Source organism: Lynx rufus, unplaced genomic scaffold (assembly GCF_022079265.1).
Source record: "Lynx rufus isolate CCGP_SWC_20201006 ecotype Redwood Valley unplaced genomic scaffold, mLynRuf1.p SCAF_18, whole genome shotgun sequence".
In the NCBI taxonomy this organism is placed as follows: Eukaryota; Metazoa; Chordata; class Mammalia; order Carnivora; family Felidae; genus Lynx; species Lynx rufus.
The window spans coordinates 4,613,386-4,631,093 of NW_025814832.1; the positions used below are offsets into that span (position 1 = coordinate 4,613,386).

Genomic DNA, 17,708 nt, shown 5'->3' on the forward strand with positions numbered 1-17,708 from the left:
GAAATAATAGATGGTTAAAAATCTTGGGGCGCCTGGGTGGCTTAGTCGGTTTCAGCTCAGATCACGATCTCACGGTCTGTGAGTTCGAGCCCCGCGTTGGGCTCGATCTCGCGGTCCGTGAGTTCGAGCCCCGCGTTGGGCTCTGGGCTAATGGCTCAGAGCCTGGAGCCTGCTTCCGATTCTGTGTCTCCCTCTCTCTCTGCCCCTCCCCCGTTCATGCTGTCTCTCTCTGTCTCAAAAATAAATAAACGTTAAAAAAAAAAAATCTTAAGAATAGCAAATTAGCTTCCTTTATAAACTACAAGTATAAGATGTGAATAGCAAGAAGGCAAAGTGACTGAATAATCCACATCTGGAATATTTGGAATTTTCAAAAATTTTAAATTGGTTGTAATTATTGTGTGCTTTTCCAAATATTAAAATGTGGTAGCTTTGGAATACCTGAAATAAAGTAAGTTTTAGTCTGGAGAACTAATAGCTAATACATTTGGGCTTTCAGAACCCTGTAGCTGAATTGCATCCTATTTCCCATCTACTTTGCTAGTTAATATAAGTGAGAGATGTTATTATGTAAGCTAGAAAGTGGCAAGATTAAACGTAGGTTTCCCTGATTTCCCCCCAGCATTGTTCCTCCTTCCACCTCTCTCTTGTACTTAGGCCAGGTCTTTTGTCTAACACAGCTGTGGCCTGAATATAACTAGCAAGCTCTTAAATTATTTTGAGTTGCTTTCTGTGTGCTTTCTTGTTCAAATACAAGTGAAAAAAAGGTAGAACTAGAAAATACAGTCGGCAAAAGTAGACCTACCTATATTGACTGTAAGATGGCTATTAACTATTAAGAATGAGCATTATATTCATGGCAGGATGCTAGAGCATGGCTGTTGCAGTCCTAAAAAGGATATTGTATTATCTCTGCACTAAATTAGATTGACTCTTAAGCTGAGGTGAGCTTGAGATCTTTAATATTATTTTTGGGTCTTTATATACTTTTCCGTTAGGTGACATGTTTTATTGGTTTCCTAATTTTTATTAAAAGTATGTATACTTTTAAAAATTCATATGATAGGCAGAAATGGTGTGCAATAGAATCATTGCCTCTCCAGAAGAGGGTGTAGCATACAGCTAAATAATTGGAATTCAGAAGAACAGTGGAATTTTTGCCTAGACATATTCTGACTATTTTATACTTTGAACCCAGGTGATCACAGGTTTTTGCTACTGGTAAGAATAAAGACTGGTGGTTCTATGTGAAATTTGGAGGAAGGAAGAAATAAGTCATGTTTAGAACTGAACGGATAGTTTTGCCAAACTTAACCTGAAGTTTTTCATGCTAGATACCAACTGGAACAGTTCCTTAGTAGACAGTCCACTATGGTTAAAATAAATTTTGGCCTCATTTTGCTAAGAACAAAAATAAGTAAATCCAAGTGTTTATTTTGGTATTAGATTATTGATTATTGAAGCTTTTTTTTGTTTTTGTTTTTTGTTTTTTGCTTTTTTCAAATGTACTGCTTTTATAATTGGGAGAAACACATTGAAATAACCCTTGTTAACTGAACTCAACCCCTCTCTAATCTGTAGGAGTTGAAGCCCTCACTGGTTAGAGGACCCTATTGCTGGATATGCCAGACTATTGGGTTGTGATCACACATGTGTTACTACAAAGAAGTGGTCTTTAAATTGTTTTCATAAAAAAAAAGAGGCAGCTAAAATGATGATGGTTATTTGGAATTTGTTGTGGAACATGGGCATTTTGGGATTCCAAACCTTATATTTATGTATTTATTTTTTAACCTTCCTTCCAGATCCCAAAAGGATAATCACTTACAATGAAGCCATGGATAGTCCAGATCAATGAAGGACCAGACTGCCTATTTGTAACCTTTCTGCAGCATTAGAGCCACCGTTCATGGGGGACACAAGGCTTTTATGCTCCTAGATCTTCAACGCAGCAGAGGAACCATAAGTAGAATCACAGGATAATATATACAAATATATATATATACATATATATATATAGTTATTTAAAAAAAGGCAACTGAAAGTAATTAGACTTCATAAGGAATCAAAATTTATTTCAAGAGACTACACATGGTTATTTAATCTCCGGTACTGAATAGTTTTTTGTTTTTTTTTCTTTTTTCTTTTGTTAGTTTTTGTTTTTAAGTGTGAATGCAAGTGATTAATGAATACAGACTTATTACCAAGCGTGGTTCTAAAGTTCCTGCTGTCATCAACTTGGGCAACAAATGACCCACTGGAAAGGCAAATCCACTTAAAAGATCTCTGTATCTTGTTCTGTGACTAAAGTGATACACTAATCACGGGGAACCCAGAATGATTCAACATTTCCCCCACTCCTTTGATCTTTTGGTTATACTTTGAGCCCTGCGAGAATGCTGGATAAATGCCTTGAAGTTTGCAGGGGTGTATTTTTTTTAGCGAATATGATTTGCATGTCTTGCCAGGAGTTAAGCAGCCTCTGTGGGGTGTTGGGGAAAATTTTCTTTCTTTCCTTTTATTTTTTGTGGGGTGGGGATAGGGGAGGGCATTGAAGTTCTATAATTCTGGAATAGTTGGTGGTACATAGTTCACTTGGCTTTGGTTACATATTGGACTTTAACAAGTGAAGAATCCATGAGTGTCATTTAAAGAAAAGTTACAGAACAAACAATTGGCTTTAGATATTTAATATGGAAAAATATTCCTTTGCCCATATTTTAATGTAATTGTATAAGTGGGAGCAAAAATATACTCTGCTTTTCAACTGTAGGTGCTCCAGACTTGCTCTCTGTCACTAACACTAAATGTGCTGTTTTCCTTGTTTTTCATTGAACATCGAAAGAGAAACTTCTGTACCTTTCTGTAAATTCTCTTTTAATTTCTCAGAAATATCTAAAAGGGGAAGAAAAAACTCCATGAAAACTAGAAGACTTTTCATGTTTTTAGCCAGTGAGGAGGTGATAAACCCTGCCTGCAGAAGGTGTGTTTCCATGCAAACTATACTTCTGAGCTTATTAGCTTCTAATTATATCTTAATAAATATATTTTATTACTAGAGCAAAATGGGTTTTTTAAGGAAAATAATGTGAAATTCTGGAAATTTTCTTTTGGGCAGAGAAGAGCATTAGCCCTGTCTTATCATCACATTGCCATCCTGTTGCACTGCAGCTTGTATATAGCATGCTAAAATAAATTTTTTTGTGTGTGTGCAGAAACTAAGGGTCCAATTTAAGATTGGGTGATGTTAGTGGCATAAAAACAAGTTCTCTGGCCTGACATAGCATCACATCACACACACACAGAAATTAGTATATCCATGTATGTCAAATACAGGTTAAAAAAAGCAGGGCATTTATATAGAGAGAGGTGTAGTCTTCTAATAAAAGTAGACTGGATCCCCTGGGGTATTTGGGGGAGAAGGTAACTACTTTTGCTCAAACCCTTTGCTTAAGAAATGTCCAGTTTTGAGCGACTGTAGTATGGATGAGTTTTCTTGTTTTGTTGATTATTTGAGACTTTTAACAAGTAGTTGTGAAAGAAGCTGTTGGACTCAACTTAGAGTAGAGAAAATATCTTTAGTCTGGATTTCTGCCCTGCTTAGATTTTAAAAGTATAAGCATGGATTGCCAATTCCACTTGATGTAAACAAAACTTTTTATACATAATATATATATATATAATAACTTATTGTATCAGTCCAGGTTCAGAAACTTGTGGTAGGCCAGTTCCAGATAGTTTCATTTCACCTGTAAACTGTATCACTTTTACTGATATTGTAATTTTCAAATGTATAATATGTTTACAGATGTGCCCTGCATTTAGTCTGCCTTGTTCCTATTTTGATTTTTGTTGAGTCTCCTGCCTGCTTGCCAAAAGCTAGGATGCTTCAGGCCCATGTACAATTGAAAGCAGAGGCATCCTTGAGCTTTAAAGCATTGAACAAACTGGAAAATGCAACATACCACATACTGAAGTGAAAGAAGTCTGTGTTTTTGTGTTTTTTTTTTTTTTAAATAAAAATTTTCAAAAAGTTATAAAAAAAAGATATAAGGTTGATTAAAGGACAAAAAAAGACTCCAGTTTGTTTTATAGGTTTTAAAGTTCTGCTGTGTGTTCAATTGCCTTGTGTAACCACTTGTCGCCTTAGGGCCAGATTCCCCTGCACCCCCCTTCTTTTTTTAAAATGTCCATTTTGCTTGCCTGGAATTTAAAAGCTCTTCTGTCTCACAACTCACAAGAAACTTTCTGGGTTTGTGACATAGAGGTTGAATGAATATATATTTAAAAAAGAAAACAAAACAGTCCCTGTCTAAATTGGGCTTTTTAATTTAGAGGCAACACTTACTTAAAAAATATCTTTAGAAATCTCTTGTTGCTTTTCTACTTCCCTTCCCATAGCCCTCAGGCCTCCATGTTTAGAGAAGCCAAAAAGAATGTATCCCTTATCTGTTTGTCCAAAGGTTTTTGAGAGTCTCACTTCTAAATGAAACAATGCAACATTTCACCCTGATTTTCTCCACTGAAATTTCCTTGATTATATGGTTAGAGATATATAGTTAGGAATGTCTCTTTCTGGGAACCCTAGTGCCCCATCATATTGTCAGTATTTTTGGGCATTGGGTAATGGACTTAATTGCCTAGGTACAAGCAGGACTTTGGGACAAATCTCCTTTGTGCTGTTTGGTAACACTTAACTCTACTTGTCGCAGTCTTTCTCCTTAGGTCCTCACACAATTCCTTACAGAGCACTTATTAAAAAAAAAAAAATCTTAAGAGTTGATTCGTTTTCTGATTATTTTTGTGTAAGCTTCTAAACAAACTTCAGCTGTGATTAATTTAGCACATTTAAATAACATTAATGTGTTACTGTTTGGTATACAGAATTTTCCTTCAACTCAGAGTATTAGTACTGTAGCATAAACCAAATACAGTCTAGAGGGGATTTTTAACATCCCTCCATTATAAAGACTGAAAAAGGAGTGTGTGTGTGTGTGTGTGTGTGCGCGCGCGTGCACGTGCGTGTGTGTGTGTGTGTGTGTGTGTGTGTGTGAGGGACAGATGGAGATAGTAAAAATTAGTAAATGAATGTGTGTAAGACATTATATTAGTATTCAGAGAATGAACTTGTATTTATTTTGTGCCATTTGTTTTCATTACACAGAATTTAAAAGTCAGGTGGTTTTAATCTTAAAAAGGGTAGTATTTGAAAAATGGCACTAAGAATGAAATCATGACCTATTTTTTTAATAGCTATGAAGATACTAATTATGGGTGAAGATTTCTTTTTAAATCTGTCTTGATTGTAGGCTTTTGTGTCACATACCACTCTCTTGTAGATGTCTTGAATAATTCCCCTTCCCCACAAAAGACAGGGTGTATTTATCTTTCTCTTTATTCGCCCCCACTTTGCTGAACTGAAGTTAATTGCATAGCCTTTCCTCTGACTTTCTTAGTAATGAACTTTCACATGAAGTATATTTACAGCATCTGTAGTTAGCCCTTCCTCCTCCTTTCTGGGAGGGGATAGACAATAATTAGGAAATTTGTTAATGCCAGTTTGTTTTCTCTCGGAATAAATGGCTGGAGAAGTTTTCTCCATTGTAGAATTTTGCTGTTCCCCTAATCATCTGCTTACACAGTCATTCAAAATCTGCAAAAACTTTATAAAGGAAAAAAAGTGCTGCATTGGTTTTTCAAATAACAGTTTCTAGGCAAAATCTGGCAAACCTCAGTTAGGAGTATTGTCCACAGTACAAATTGTGTTTTTTCACAAAACACTACATAGCAGCGGTAGTTTCATACTCGGTTGTTAATCTTGTGACTAACCCAATTGGAGGCATCTAGTGGTCTATCTTTTAATGAAAACTTTTAAACACAGGAAAGCCATTTAGTGTGAAATTTTGTGTCCTACCCAGTGGCCACAGGCAAGGAAAACTGGAAGAGGACTTTGATTTTAAATTCTAAATAAGGAGAGAATCATTCAGTCAAGGCTTTCTTCAGAGAACTAAATTAATAAAAGTCCCATTTCCAAGGATTAGGAGTATAGTTTATGCCATTGGGCCATATCAACACATGATTCTTGTATACCTATGCTAACTGCACAACAGGCTGTAGCAGGACAGATGCATGTTATGAACAATAATTTTTGTGATCAGGTCTGTTGATGTGGTACTAGTTGAATTAGATTCTTCGGGTGGGCTGTGTTCTTTAGCAGTCCTACCCGTAACTTAACCTGCTGGGTTTTGAAAGAGGGTAGGATTTGCTCATCTGTTTTTTCCCCCAAGATTAGAGGGGCAGAGGACAAGACTAGAAGTATGTATGATAGCTGCTCGAAGTTTGCAGATACACGGGGTATCATTAGTTCTTAATGCTGATGTTATTTTTATTAATGTGATTAATCAGCAGAGCACCAGGATTATTTTATGGTGAGAAAGATGGGCTTATACTTCGAATATCTTAAAATGTCTCTTTTTAAATATACTTAAATGTGTTCACATGTTTGAGAGCCAGGACCACCCTGGGCTGGTTTTAAAGAATGATAAATCATTGGCCCCCCTCAAATGCACTGCTTTACTGAGTTTTAAATTTCACACTGTTTTGCTACTCCATATGAATAAATAGAATTTTAAGTTGTCTGCATAATAGAAACACCCAGGGAAACATGAGCGGTATGTTGCTTCTGCATTACTGGGAGTGTCCAATAGCAGTTATGGGCAAGACACCTATGGAACAGCCATCCTCACATGCGATGGGATTGCTGATTCAGACTTCTCTATTTATCCATACAATTTTGCTTATGTCCAGAGTTCTAAAGCCATTTTATAATACTGCAGTATCCCTTTTCTACAGCCTTACTAAAATAGCTACAAACATATTCCAATGCAGTATCCCTTTTCTACAGCCTTATTAAAATAGCTACAAACATTTTCCAGTTCAGTTTCACTTTTGTTGTATATCAAAGTTACACTCTACAGACCAAGAAACCAACTTGAGGTAAATTATATAGCTTTCCATATATCCTTTTTTCCTCAGGTGCTAAACAAAGGCTCCAAAAAACGGATACTGCTTTAGTAATGTCTTTTATTCGTAAACATTTCTTTTGCTAGACATAAAGATTTGCTATTAACAAAAATGGTTTTAATATGTAAATATGAATGAATGCCTTTAGTTTGCCCCTGTTTGTCATATTAGTCTTGTTTCAATTATCGTCTGTAGAGGAGGATCCTTTCATAATCTTGAATACATTTCATTAGGAATTGTTGCATTTTTAGAGTGGAAATACAACTGTTTTCTGTCTTGGATTAATCCTGCTGCTGCTATGAGAAACTGAAAATCAAGAATGTGATGCACTTTTTACATTACTATATACCATACCTTTCTAAGTTGCTTTGAATACCTTTCCTGTAGCACAGCCACTAACAAAAGTGAATGAATTTAGAATATTTCTTCAGGAGGGAATCAGTACAAATAACTATTTATGGTATTGGCCTATGAAGGGCAGTAACTTAGGAAAATAAAAATTCTGTTAGTATTACGCTTTTTGGCCTTAAAATGTCTTCTACTACTGAAAATCTTTTAAATCTTAGTTTTGTTTCTATTATTCCCTCTCTCTGCCTCAAAAAGAGGGTTTGGGAAGAGTAGCTTAAAAGAAGTTTCATTGGTTGTTGCTGATTTATCTTTTAGGAAGAAAACAATTGTTTACTACATAAGCTGGGGACTTATTTTTTGTTTGTATTCAGAGGAGAAATAATGCCATCCCGAGCCAATCAGATTTCGTGTAATCAAATCCATCAAAACTCAGCTATTCTGCTTCTCTAGTATATTTTTACTTAGCAAAGATAAACTTACATATAGTAGGAATGCTACTTGACAAGAGGAAAAGTCATTTCTCAAGCACATACCTAGACTTGGAGGAGACTGAACCCAAAATAATGGAGGAAGAAACACCAAATGGGGTGGAGGAATATGAGATATGTGGTCCAAAGGTATCTGGTTATATTTTGATGTTGCCAATATTGCCAAGCCAAAATTTTAATTTGCTTATTTAATATATTTGTTGGCCAGAGATCTATTTTTATATCAATGTGCCTTGCATGTATATTAAAAAAGTTTGGAAAGGCCATGTAGTAATGCCTGAGATAGTTGATGGTTCTTACCACCACCTCACTAATTTTTATGCAGTATGAAATGCTCATTCTATCGCCCAACTGGTGCTCTCTGTTTAAAGTTATAGATCTTGTCACAAACTGGAACTGTTTTATAAACTGGGGAAGTGATTTAATTTACTTTTTGTTGTTTCTTTTTCTTAATCTGTTAGTGGCTGTTCTGTAGTGGGAAATAGTAAAAAGGATTCTTCACTCCCTTTACCCCCTCAGCACCTTCTTCAAGTAATGTGATGACACCATTTCTTGTGTGCTTTGAAAAAAGTTTCAGCTTGCTGTCTCCTTTAGTGTTATAAAAAAAAAAAGTGTTATGAAAAGCATTGTTTGCAAAATCTAGGGAGATAATGGAGTCCACTTTAATTTGGAATTCTATGTGAGCTGTGATCCAAGTTATTGGCTCTTTCCAACTTAAAAATTTTTATTGTTAAAGCACCTTGGCTTAGAAAATTTTAAATATTTATGTCTGCAACAATTGTCTCAAAATAATGAACTGTGCAATTCTTGTCATTAAAAAAAAAAAAAAAAATCTGAACTCTCCCTAATGTGACTTGTTAGTTTCTCTGTATTTCCTGCCAGTGTAAATGTGAAAAGCTTTGCTTGCATTACGTTTTAGAAATGCATTTTGCACACTCGAATTCTGCTGAAGCTCCATGAAAAGGTTAGATCTAAGTAGATGAATAAAGCTATGCACATGTTTTGAAAGTTTAATTTGTGTGTCATTACCAGAAGTGACCTGTCCTTATTACTTTGCTGTTCTTAGCTTTACCATCCTTAGAAACATGGCTCAAAGTAATAGTTCTGGGCTAGCTCATCAGCGGAACTAGAAGAGAGGAAAACTGGCACCTATTTTAATAAACTCCAGTTTGAATGAGAGCTGGACTTGTATCTACTAAAGGGCTTTTCTTGAAACAGGGCAGTTTTATCAGCTTTACAAACTTTTGGATGCTCTTCCTCGTGGAAATTTTGGTTTATTTGGTCAAACAGAAATGGAAGGTAATTCAAACAAATAAGAGGGAAGGACCTTTGCCACATGGAGTTCTGTAACAGTTCTGTCTTAAGCCTGGTTTAAAGGTAGGATAGCCTTTTTACCTTTATTGCTTTAGCACATGTTTGGTTTTACTGAGTGAATGACTTGAGATTAGAATCATTCAACTGTTTAAAGTTCAAAGCACAGGTTGTTTTAAAGATAATGTGTATCTTTTAAAAATTGCCCAAGCTGATTAGAATAAGTTTAGGAATTGGGCGAATTTGGTTAAATTGCTGCAGTCTGCATGTACTAAATAGCTTTACTTCACATGTATGTGTACTTAAAAGATTGTGTAGATGTACTGGCCAGGTTTGTCAAATCATCTTTTAAAACATTGTTTTGTAATCTCCTTAGGGCTTTTATAGAAGAGGCTAATAAGCTTAAGTAGAAGATAATGCTAGTGGTATTTTCCCCATGCTCCTCAATATAAAAGAAATATTTCTGATTTGTAAGGGTTTTCCTACCTGTAGAGGAGGGTTACTTCTCTGTCATTAAGTATGCTCTTACTGTATGTTGTTGACTTTGAAAACCGCAAAATCCATCCTTCTGAAAGTGACAGTTAAAAACTAAATCTAGTAGTCAAGATTGGAAAAGTAACCCATGATGGCTGGCCTTAAAAGGCATAAATGGGGGAAGTGTAGCATCATCTTAGATGATATGGCTACTCCTCAGCATCTGTCACTAGTTCACTTAATGTTCAGTATGTACTGAAGGAGCAAAATAATTTCTGTGTCTTGTGTGCATCAGCACTTAACGAGCTGAGTTACCTCTTCTTGATACGGGGGAAAGGATACTTAGTGGACTATAGTTATGTTGGAGGGTGTTTTTCCTTCCCTCTCCCAATTAAGACTTTTTTCAGTGTTTGTTTTGCCCAGTCAAAAAAGATAGGCCTTTTCTAGATAAAAGAACAGTGGCCAGAAATTTACCCCTTTGCTAATTGCTTAGGTATTTGCCATAGCTGTTTCTGATGTCATGGAATCTGAGGAAGTGTCAGTTACACTATGATCTTCCTTTATTGATGTCTTACTCCATGTTCAGTGTTTTAAAAATATAAATTACAAACACTCTACATCCATACCCAGATTTACTTATTTTATCAGAAAAAAAAACTTGAGAAATTTGTAGATCAAATTAAGAGACAATAAGTGTACATTGTTGAATAAAAAATTTTAAAGTTTCAGTGGTGTTTGCGTTATCTTTTGTGTACTTTAAGATTATTGCCTTGATGATGACAATTTTTTCAAAGGGTCAGATGTACATCTTAAGTGTACCATGACCGTATGTCATGGCTTTAAAACAAATCATACAGGTTATCAAAGTGCTTAGAATTGGCGTATTTACTGAAAAATCAGCCGTGAGAACAGCTGTCCTGGTTTTTTTGCATGCCATTGAGCCATATGTTCTAATTGAAATAAGCCAAAATTGAGCTCAGCAATTAAGCAACTAGAATAAGTTGCCAAGATTCTGGGTTTATTTGTAACTTTATGTAGAAATATATGGCAATGCTTACTTGAGAAACTTCCTGAGTTTGTTTAGCATTGATTTGTCACAAGTTGAAAAAAAACCAATGCTGACACCAACATATTAGAGTAGCTAATGAGAAGAGATGTGAGAACATTTACAAGTGTGTCTGTCACTATGTAGACTGATAGACTTCATATGTTTTTATGTTCTTTGAGTTAGGATAATTGTATCTGGTCTGGTGAGTGACCTGCAAGGATACAAAAGGGAATTCGGAGTTTTACCGAAGCTTGTCTTTATAAATTCTCAGCCCCACGAGCGTGATTTATATAAAAGTATGGTAGTTCAGTCTACACAGTTGTTGTTTTTAATGACATTTATTGTGGATTTCAGCAGCTAACATAAAACTCATTCTAGATTGCTTAGCAAGGTTTCTCTTACTTTGGGGCTTTTAATCCACTACTGTTGGATACGGCGAATCGATTGAATCTGGGAAGTCTGGGCGTGAGAACCCCACTCTCTCCAGTGTTTATAGTCTCCTCCGTGGTGGTCACATTCCAAGATATATTGATACCCACGGTATCCAGGATACTGGTAGCAGACCCAGCTAGAAAATCCAAAGCACATTAGGTTATTAAAATTAGGGGGGCGCCTGGGTGGCGCAGTCGGTTAAGCGTCCGACTTCAGCCAGGTCATGATCTTGCGTTCCGTGAGTTCGAGCCCCGCGTCAGGCTCTGGGCTGGTGGCTCAGAGCCTGGAGCCTGTTTCCGATTCTGTGTCTCCCTCTCTCTCTGCCCCTCCCCCGTTCATGCTCTGTCTCTCTCTGTCCCAAAAATAAATAAAGGTTGAAAAAAAAAATTTTTTTTTTAAATTAAAAAAAAAAATAAAATTAGGAACCTGGTCAATACCTGGCCAGGAGCCTCTTTTCTCAACACAACTGATTGAGAATGCTTGTAGGTTAAGTAAACAATAGGCATCCTAAATGTGCCAGGCACTGTTCATGAGCATAATATGGCTACAGCTAGTTGAAAATGAACCTTGATCATGAAAAAACGCAAAAGAGTAGTCAGCATAAGTGCTTCCACAGAGGAATATTTGAGAGGGCCAACAACTTGAAATTTGAATATTAGTAATAACTACAATGTGCCATCCATACCAATTATGATCTAATGTGTGAAATCTGATAAGATGTAACCATAGATGTATTAATATTCACAAGGCTTACAGTTGCAAGAGTTACTTTGAAATGTACCCCAACCCTGTTTTTGCACTTACGCCCCACATTGTATCTTCATGGAACCAACTTCGTTGTTGAGCCAACCCATGGCTTGCAAGGAGGGGTAGTCATCACAGATCTCCCATTGGCGTCCAATGAAGTTTTCCTTCTCAAAGATGGTAATCTTCGACTCCTTATGATTCTGTAACCCAGAAATTTTTAAAAACCATTTGGCATAAGCGTTATGGCTGTCATCTTAATTCTTTAATTACCATATTTTTCAAATTCAAAACACTTCTGGTTTACAGAAGGAAGTACATGATCATTGATTGTAAGAATATTGCAGGCAATATGGTGGTAAGAATTAATCCTGCCCGATCCAGTTTAATACCATAATATTTAAAATGTACAAATAATGGGCATCTGGGTGGCTCAGTCGGTTGAGCTTCCAACTTCGGCTCGGGTCATGATCTCAAGGTACCTGAGTTTGACAATGTGGAGCCTGCTTCAGATTCTCTGTCTCCCTCTCCCTCTGCCCCTCCCCTGCTCGCACTCTCTCTCTCAAAAATAAACATTAAAAAAAAATGTACAAATAACTGATGTGATACTTTGGGACAACAAAAGACATGAAGAAAATATAATAAGAGCAGGGAAAAAAGTACTTGCAGCAAACAGCCAACCAAGGGATTAATATTCACTAACGTGAGAAAAGATCACAGAAATTAATAGAACAAGTAAGCCTGTGTGTGTATGGTGTTGGAAATAACCTAAAGTCCAGTAGGGGATATAAACACTACACAAACATTAAGGCTGAGACTATCCCGTATGAAGTACACAGGCATAACTAGCTGTCAGTTATCCTACTGCGCTGTAGAAGATCTGAGCTCTTGAGTACCCACTTCCTGCCACCCTTGCTTTTAGCTTAATGAAAATGCCTCTTAGTGGGGAAAAAAACAAATGGCAAACTTGGACCAGTGTCTTCTCTTTTATACTTTTATCCTTCCTGCTGCATTTCAGCATAACTGATGAGAAGTAATACTAAATGTCAATCCATCTGTATACCCTCTCTTACCGTGTCCCCCCAACATGCACAGAAGTGAACATTTCAGAGACTCACAGCTGAACAGATGGGGCGGAAGGACATGAGGCGCTCAATGTGGTAGGCATTACTCCCGCTCCAGGCATCCCAGCGAGGGTATTCTCCTCTCTCCAGGATAAACTGTTGCCCACAGAAGCTGGTGTGCTCATAACCAACCCAGCTGCCAAAGACAAGTAGTGACGTTTGGTCATGGTGTTCAGAGCCTGCATGGCCTCAGGGAGAAGGCATCTTTTGTTTTAGGTGTCAACCGTGGGGTAAACTATCAAGCCAATTCCAATAGAGCCATACGACGAAGTGATAATATTTATCACAAGAGGTGGGGAGTGAGCTTGGCAGCTGCATTAAGCAAGTTTGTAGATGGACTATTTGTTTTGGGATTCTCCACTGAAAGGGTCTACTTCACTGACCTGAGAAATGTGTATTAGCAAAGTCAGTCTCAAGTTTTATTTCCTTTCTCTCCAGGTTACCTTATTCTCTACTTGGAGCTCCAGGTTCAGGATCTAGTGACTGACTATTGCTTTGGCTCCAGCCAAACCTATTGGCTTCTTCCTAAGGAAGCAAAGGGATGAACAGGCAGCTGATGGATTACTAGTCTCTTGTTTCCTTTTAACTTTGTGGGTTTTCTCCTACCGTCACACACCTATACCTTGTTTATTAAAACACCTCAGATCAATTTTGTTACCGATGATACCTTAAAGTATTTTACTCCCTTTAAAGGGTTAACTCAATTTGGTGGTGAGCAACTTGTGGAAGCCTATCCACTGCAGAGCCAGTTTTGCTTAGGCCAAAGGAGAGCCCTTTCCTCATGTTTTCAGGCTGATGGTAAAGGCCTCAACCTCCCTGCCAAGAGTCCGGAAGTAAGAGTCTAACTTGCCAAAGATATTAATCATCAACAAGAAAGTCCTAAAGACTCACTGGGAACTCATATGGCTCTCATGTTCTGGGGTTGAGTTCCTTCGCACATAGAGAAATTAGCCAGTAGTGGCTGCCCTGGGACATGCAGGAAAGGAGTTAGCTGTAAAGAGCTTGACAGTTTCCTCTCTATTTTCTGTAGACAAGAAAAACTAAAGGGTCTTGTGGCTATTCTGAGAAAATCCTAGGTAGCAGCCTATGGGCTCTAGAGGCACAGATCTAACGACTGTCACTGCCCCACCGCATGGTCTGCATGTTTTTACCCCCTCTCCAATCTAGCAAGCAACTAGGAACCTCCTGTTCCTTCTAGCTTTGCGTTACTAAATTACACATGTAGTGATTTCTTTTGAGATTACTTCCATAGGGAGGCCTGTCTCCAAGAAATGACTAGAGTCTGGGTGAACATCTTTCCACACCCCATCTGCAGAGACCACAAAAAAGGACTATGGGGTCCATACTCACGCGCCACATTCCACCTTGAGAGACCGGACATTATCAAAACTGCGCTCAGAGACATTTGGGCAGGAGCTGGTGAACTCCATCCTCTTGCCCTGGAAATTCTCCTGGTCATAGATGGTTATCTGAATGGAATTGAAAGGGAAAGAGCTAGAATATGGTACCTCAGGAAGAACAGAGGCCCAGGTCAAGAGCTTAACTTCTGTCTGACCCTTTGTTTTCCATCACTAGCTATAGCCCAGGATGCCTGGTAGGGTCTCTTCTGGTATAGACAGGATAGGAAGGAATTTGAGTTAATACCATTGGTTGGTGGTGTTTACATGCCCAGGGATGTACTGTGGGGTTTTGCTTATGATGGGAATGGTTTGCCAGGGACAATAGCTAGCCCAGTGGACAGACCAAGGCCTTGTGGAGTCATTCCACCATGCTCCCTGCAGAAGTGTGGCCCAGAGGCAAGGATTCTGGGTCCCAGGCCTTCCTGTGGATTATTTCTTATCTTCTCCAGCCACATCCTCGACAGAAATGGAAGGTATAAAGAGAGAGTTGTGATAAACCCCTTTTATACCTTGTACTAGAACTCGGCTCTTGAACCTTGGCTAGAGGACGACCCTCAAAGCTGTGAGCTGTCCTCAGAGTTGACCCAGTTGAAGGGATGTTGAGGAAAACAGTGAAAAGCTGAGTTTCAGCCACTTCAGGAAATGGTTGCAATCAAGTTCAGGTTGGGAGTCAGGAGTCCTGGTTTGGGATCTGGTGGGATCTCTTCGTTTCTGGGCCCCCGGTTTCTGCATGGCATCATAATCCACTCTGGGCTGCTCTATTTTAAGATGACTTTAGTAGTGTGGTGGAGAGGTGACCTAGAAAACTAGGTATCATTTGGGCTTCCAGGATCATCCTTCTGTCTAAATGGGATATTCTGAAAGATCCATCCTGAGACAGCATCTCAACGGTGGGTAGGCCCTTCCCCTAAACCTGGCATTTTATTGATCGGTCATTGTTGCGTGGAAAAAACACAGCCCTGGGGCCTGCTCTGTGGCAGGATCTCATACTCTCCTCTGTGGAACTACTCAATATTCCATGTGATGGCAGGGAGCTTACCTTCCATGGCCCCACGGACCCCGGCATGGGGTTGGTTTGAGCCATCTTGGTGGTTGGAAGGGCTTCTGGAAGACAAAACACATATCAGTGACTTGACCTCATGGGGAGAGGATGAGGTGATAGAGCACAGGAAAAGGAAAGGGGGCATCAGGTCCAACAGATAGACTTTGGTTAGGATCCTGGCTCTGCCTCTCACTAGTTGTTTTCCATCAGTAAAGCTTCTGTGTGCAGTTATTGAAAGGATTAGCAGTAATACAGGTGAAACACCGCACAGGTGACATGACCTCTTGATTAGTGTGGCTGTCGCCCTCTTGACTGCCTCCAGGAACCCCCCTATGGGGAGCAGCATTGCCTAGGTCTCAAGCACCCCAGTATAAACTCCTTGGCAAGCATCTAGCCCAGACCCTCATATTACCAATGTGTGGTCCCCTCCCACCTGGCTCCACACAGCCTCCAGCCAGCCAGCCATGCATGACCAGGCCACCATTCCCTCCCTCCGTCTCTGTCTTCTAGGCCTCCCTGGCCTTGGCCTGGCCTCCTCAGAGAGACATTGCTGCTTTTCCAGCCTGTGGTGAATTGCTTTCTTTCCTGATTTCTGGCACTCATAAGAGTACCGACCTTTCTATCGAATGTGTCCTGGGTGAACATCTCAATGGCAGGGTCTGGGTCTCCTCTGACTGATCGATGTGGCACCGTGCTGAGCCCCAAGTCCGGGCAGTACGGGGTTGTGGGGGAGGATGGGTGGCATCGGAAAAGACTTATTGAGGGGCGCCTGGGTGGCTCAGTCAATTGAGCGTCTGACTTCAGTTCAGGTCATGATCTCGGGGTTTGTGAGTTCGAGTCCCACATCGGGCTGTCTGCTCTCAGTGCAGAGCCGGCTTGGGATCTTCTGTCTCCCTCTCTCTCTGCCCCTCCCCGGCGCATGCTCTCTTTCCCTTTCTCTCTCTCACTCAAAAATAAATAAACACTTAAAAAAAAAGAAAAAGACTTACCGAAGGAAAGTGAGCAAGAAAAGGGGGTAATGATAGCCAACAGTGGCTCACTCTATGCCAGGCTCTGTTCTAAATGCTTGATATGCATGAATACATTTGAGCTTTGCACCAGGCCTATGAGGGAGGTACTATCATTATCCCCATTTTACAGATGAGGATACTGAGGCTCATAGAGGTTAGGTCGACAGAAAAGATGGTAGGAAGTGTAAAAGGAAGAAAAGATAGGAGGGAGGGGAGGAGGGAACGAGACAGGCAGCTTTCATGGCTCAGAACAGCCATTCACGGCCCTTCTTTGGGGCCAGTGTTAGGCCCAGGGACTGATGCATGTAAACTCTGTGATCTATCTTTCCATTCTGAACCTCTGAGTAAGTATTTCCCAGCTCCTGCCCCCCATGGCTTCTCCCTGTGCCTCAGGAAGCTGCTCATTTCTTGGAGCCCCATGCCCCCTCCCAGCCATAACTGCTAGGCCAGTGGTTATTGCCATATAAATGGCACTTGCCACTCCTCTTGGGGTGGCGAGAGCAGGCTGCCTCCCCACTCCCCGTGTTCCCTACTCTCCTCTAGCCATCCTCCGAGGCTCTGACCACAAGACAGAAAAAGCAGGGCCCCTCCTGGGCATGTCTCTGCAGGGGAAGGAATGGAAGGGCCAGGACACCTGCAGGGCCTTACTCACCCAGCTCCTGCTGCACAGTCTGGGTCTCCATCTGGTGCCACTTCCTCTGCAGCCCTGCCCTTTATAGCCCTGTGGCCGATGGCCTCTGGCCCTGTCAGCACTCTGCTTTCCCTCTGCTTTTGTTCCCCCTGATCCCCAGAGCTTTGGTGCTTCAGCCTGCTGGGCAGGCATCCCTCAGGCTTTTGTTTAAACTGGGGAAACAGAAATCCAGAGAGGCCCTGCTGCTGAGGGCAAGGCTGGGGGCTGCAGACCTTGGCTGCCGTGGTCTTGATCTCAGAACAGCTGTGAGGTGAGGACAGGCCCCCGTGTGAGTGCTTGTCCCCTACCCCTCTCCAGGCTCCTCACGCTACCCTGGGAACTTCCTAAGACCCAGGTCGTACCTGACACATCAAAACGCACCTCACTTCCCATACAGGATATACATTTTTGTTGTTAAAAAATAGGAAAGGCCTATAACAGTTCTGAACTTCATTAAGACAAAGAAAAGAAGGTTCACTGTGTTCTCAGGAATCTTTCTTATACTAGATCTATATATAAATATGTAAGGGCTGGATTCAGTTATGGTTGACTCGTAGACAGGAATCTCTCCATAGCTATTTTATTAAATATTCC

At 39.8% G+C, this 17,708-nt stretch overlaps 2 protein-coding genes across 2 annotated transcripts in view; one reads left to right on the forward strand and one right to left on the reverse strand.

The window, feature by feature from the left end:
- NUFIP2 (nuclear FMR1 interacting protein 2) overlaps positions 1–10,372 on the forward strand; it is a 30,571-nt gene extending 20,199 nt beyond the window's left edge. The window contains exon 4 of the mRNA XM_047080700.1: positions 1,806–10,372. Within this exon, the coding sequence (XP_046936656.1) occupies positions 1,806–1,858 (53 nt within the window). The 3' untranslated portion in view covers positions 1,859–10,372. The remainder of the gene's footprint in view (positions 1–1,805) is intronic.
- A 740-nt stretch (positions 10,373–11,112) lies between these two features.
- CRYBA1 (crystallin beta A1) lies at positions 11,113–17,127 on the reverse strand. Its single transcript, XM_047080702.1, has 6 exons — positions 17,097–17,127; positions 15,432–15,496; positions 14,343–14,461; positions 12,987–13,128; positions 11,929–12,071; positions 11,113–11,260 (listed from the first exon to the last, which is right to left on the reverse strand). The coding sequence occupies exons 1-6, from the start codon at positions 17,125–17,127 to the stop codon at positions 11,113–11,115; spliced, it is 648 nt and encodes a 215-aa protein (XP_046936658.1).
- Positions 17,128–17,708: the final 581 nt, after the last annotated feature.

Coding starts and splice junctions, on each gene's coding strand:
- CRYBA1 (XM_047080702.1), bottom strand. CDS start 17,127: ATGGAGACCCAGACTGTGCAGCAGGAGCTGG. Junction 15,497..17,096: donor GACTGTGCAGCAGGAGCTGG/GTGAGTAAGGCC, acceptor TTTGTCTTCCAG/AAGCCCTTCCAACCACCAAG. Junction 14,462..15,431: donor GGTCCGTGGGGCCATGGAAG/GTAAGCTCCCTG, acceptor AATTCCATTCAG/ATAACCATCTATGACCAGGA.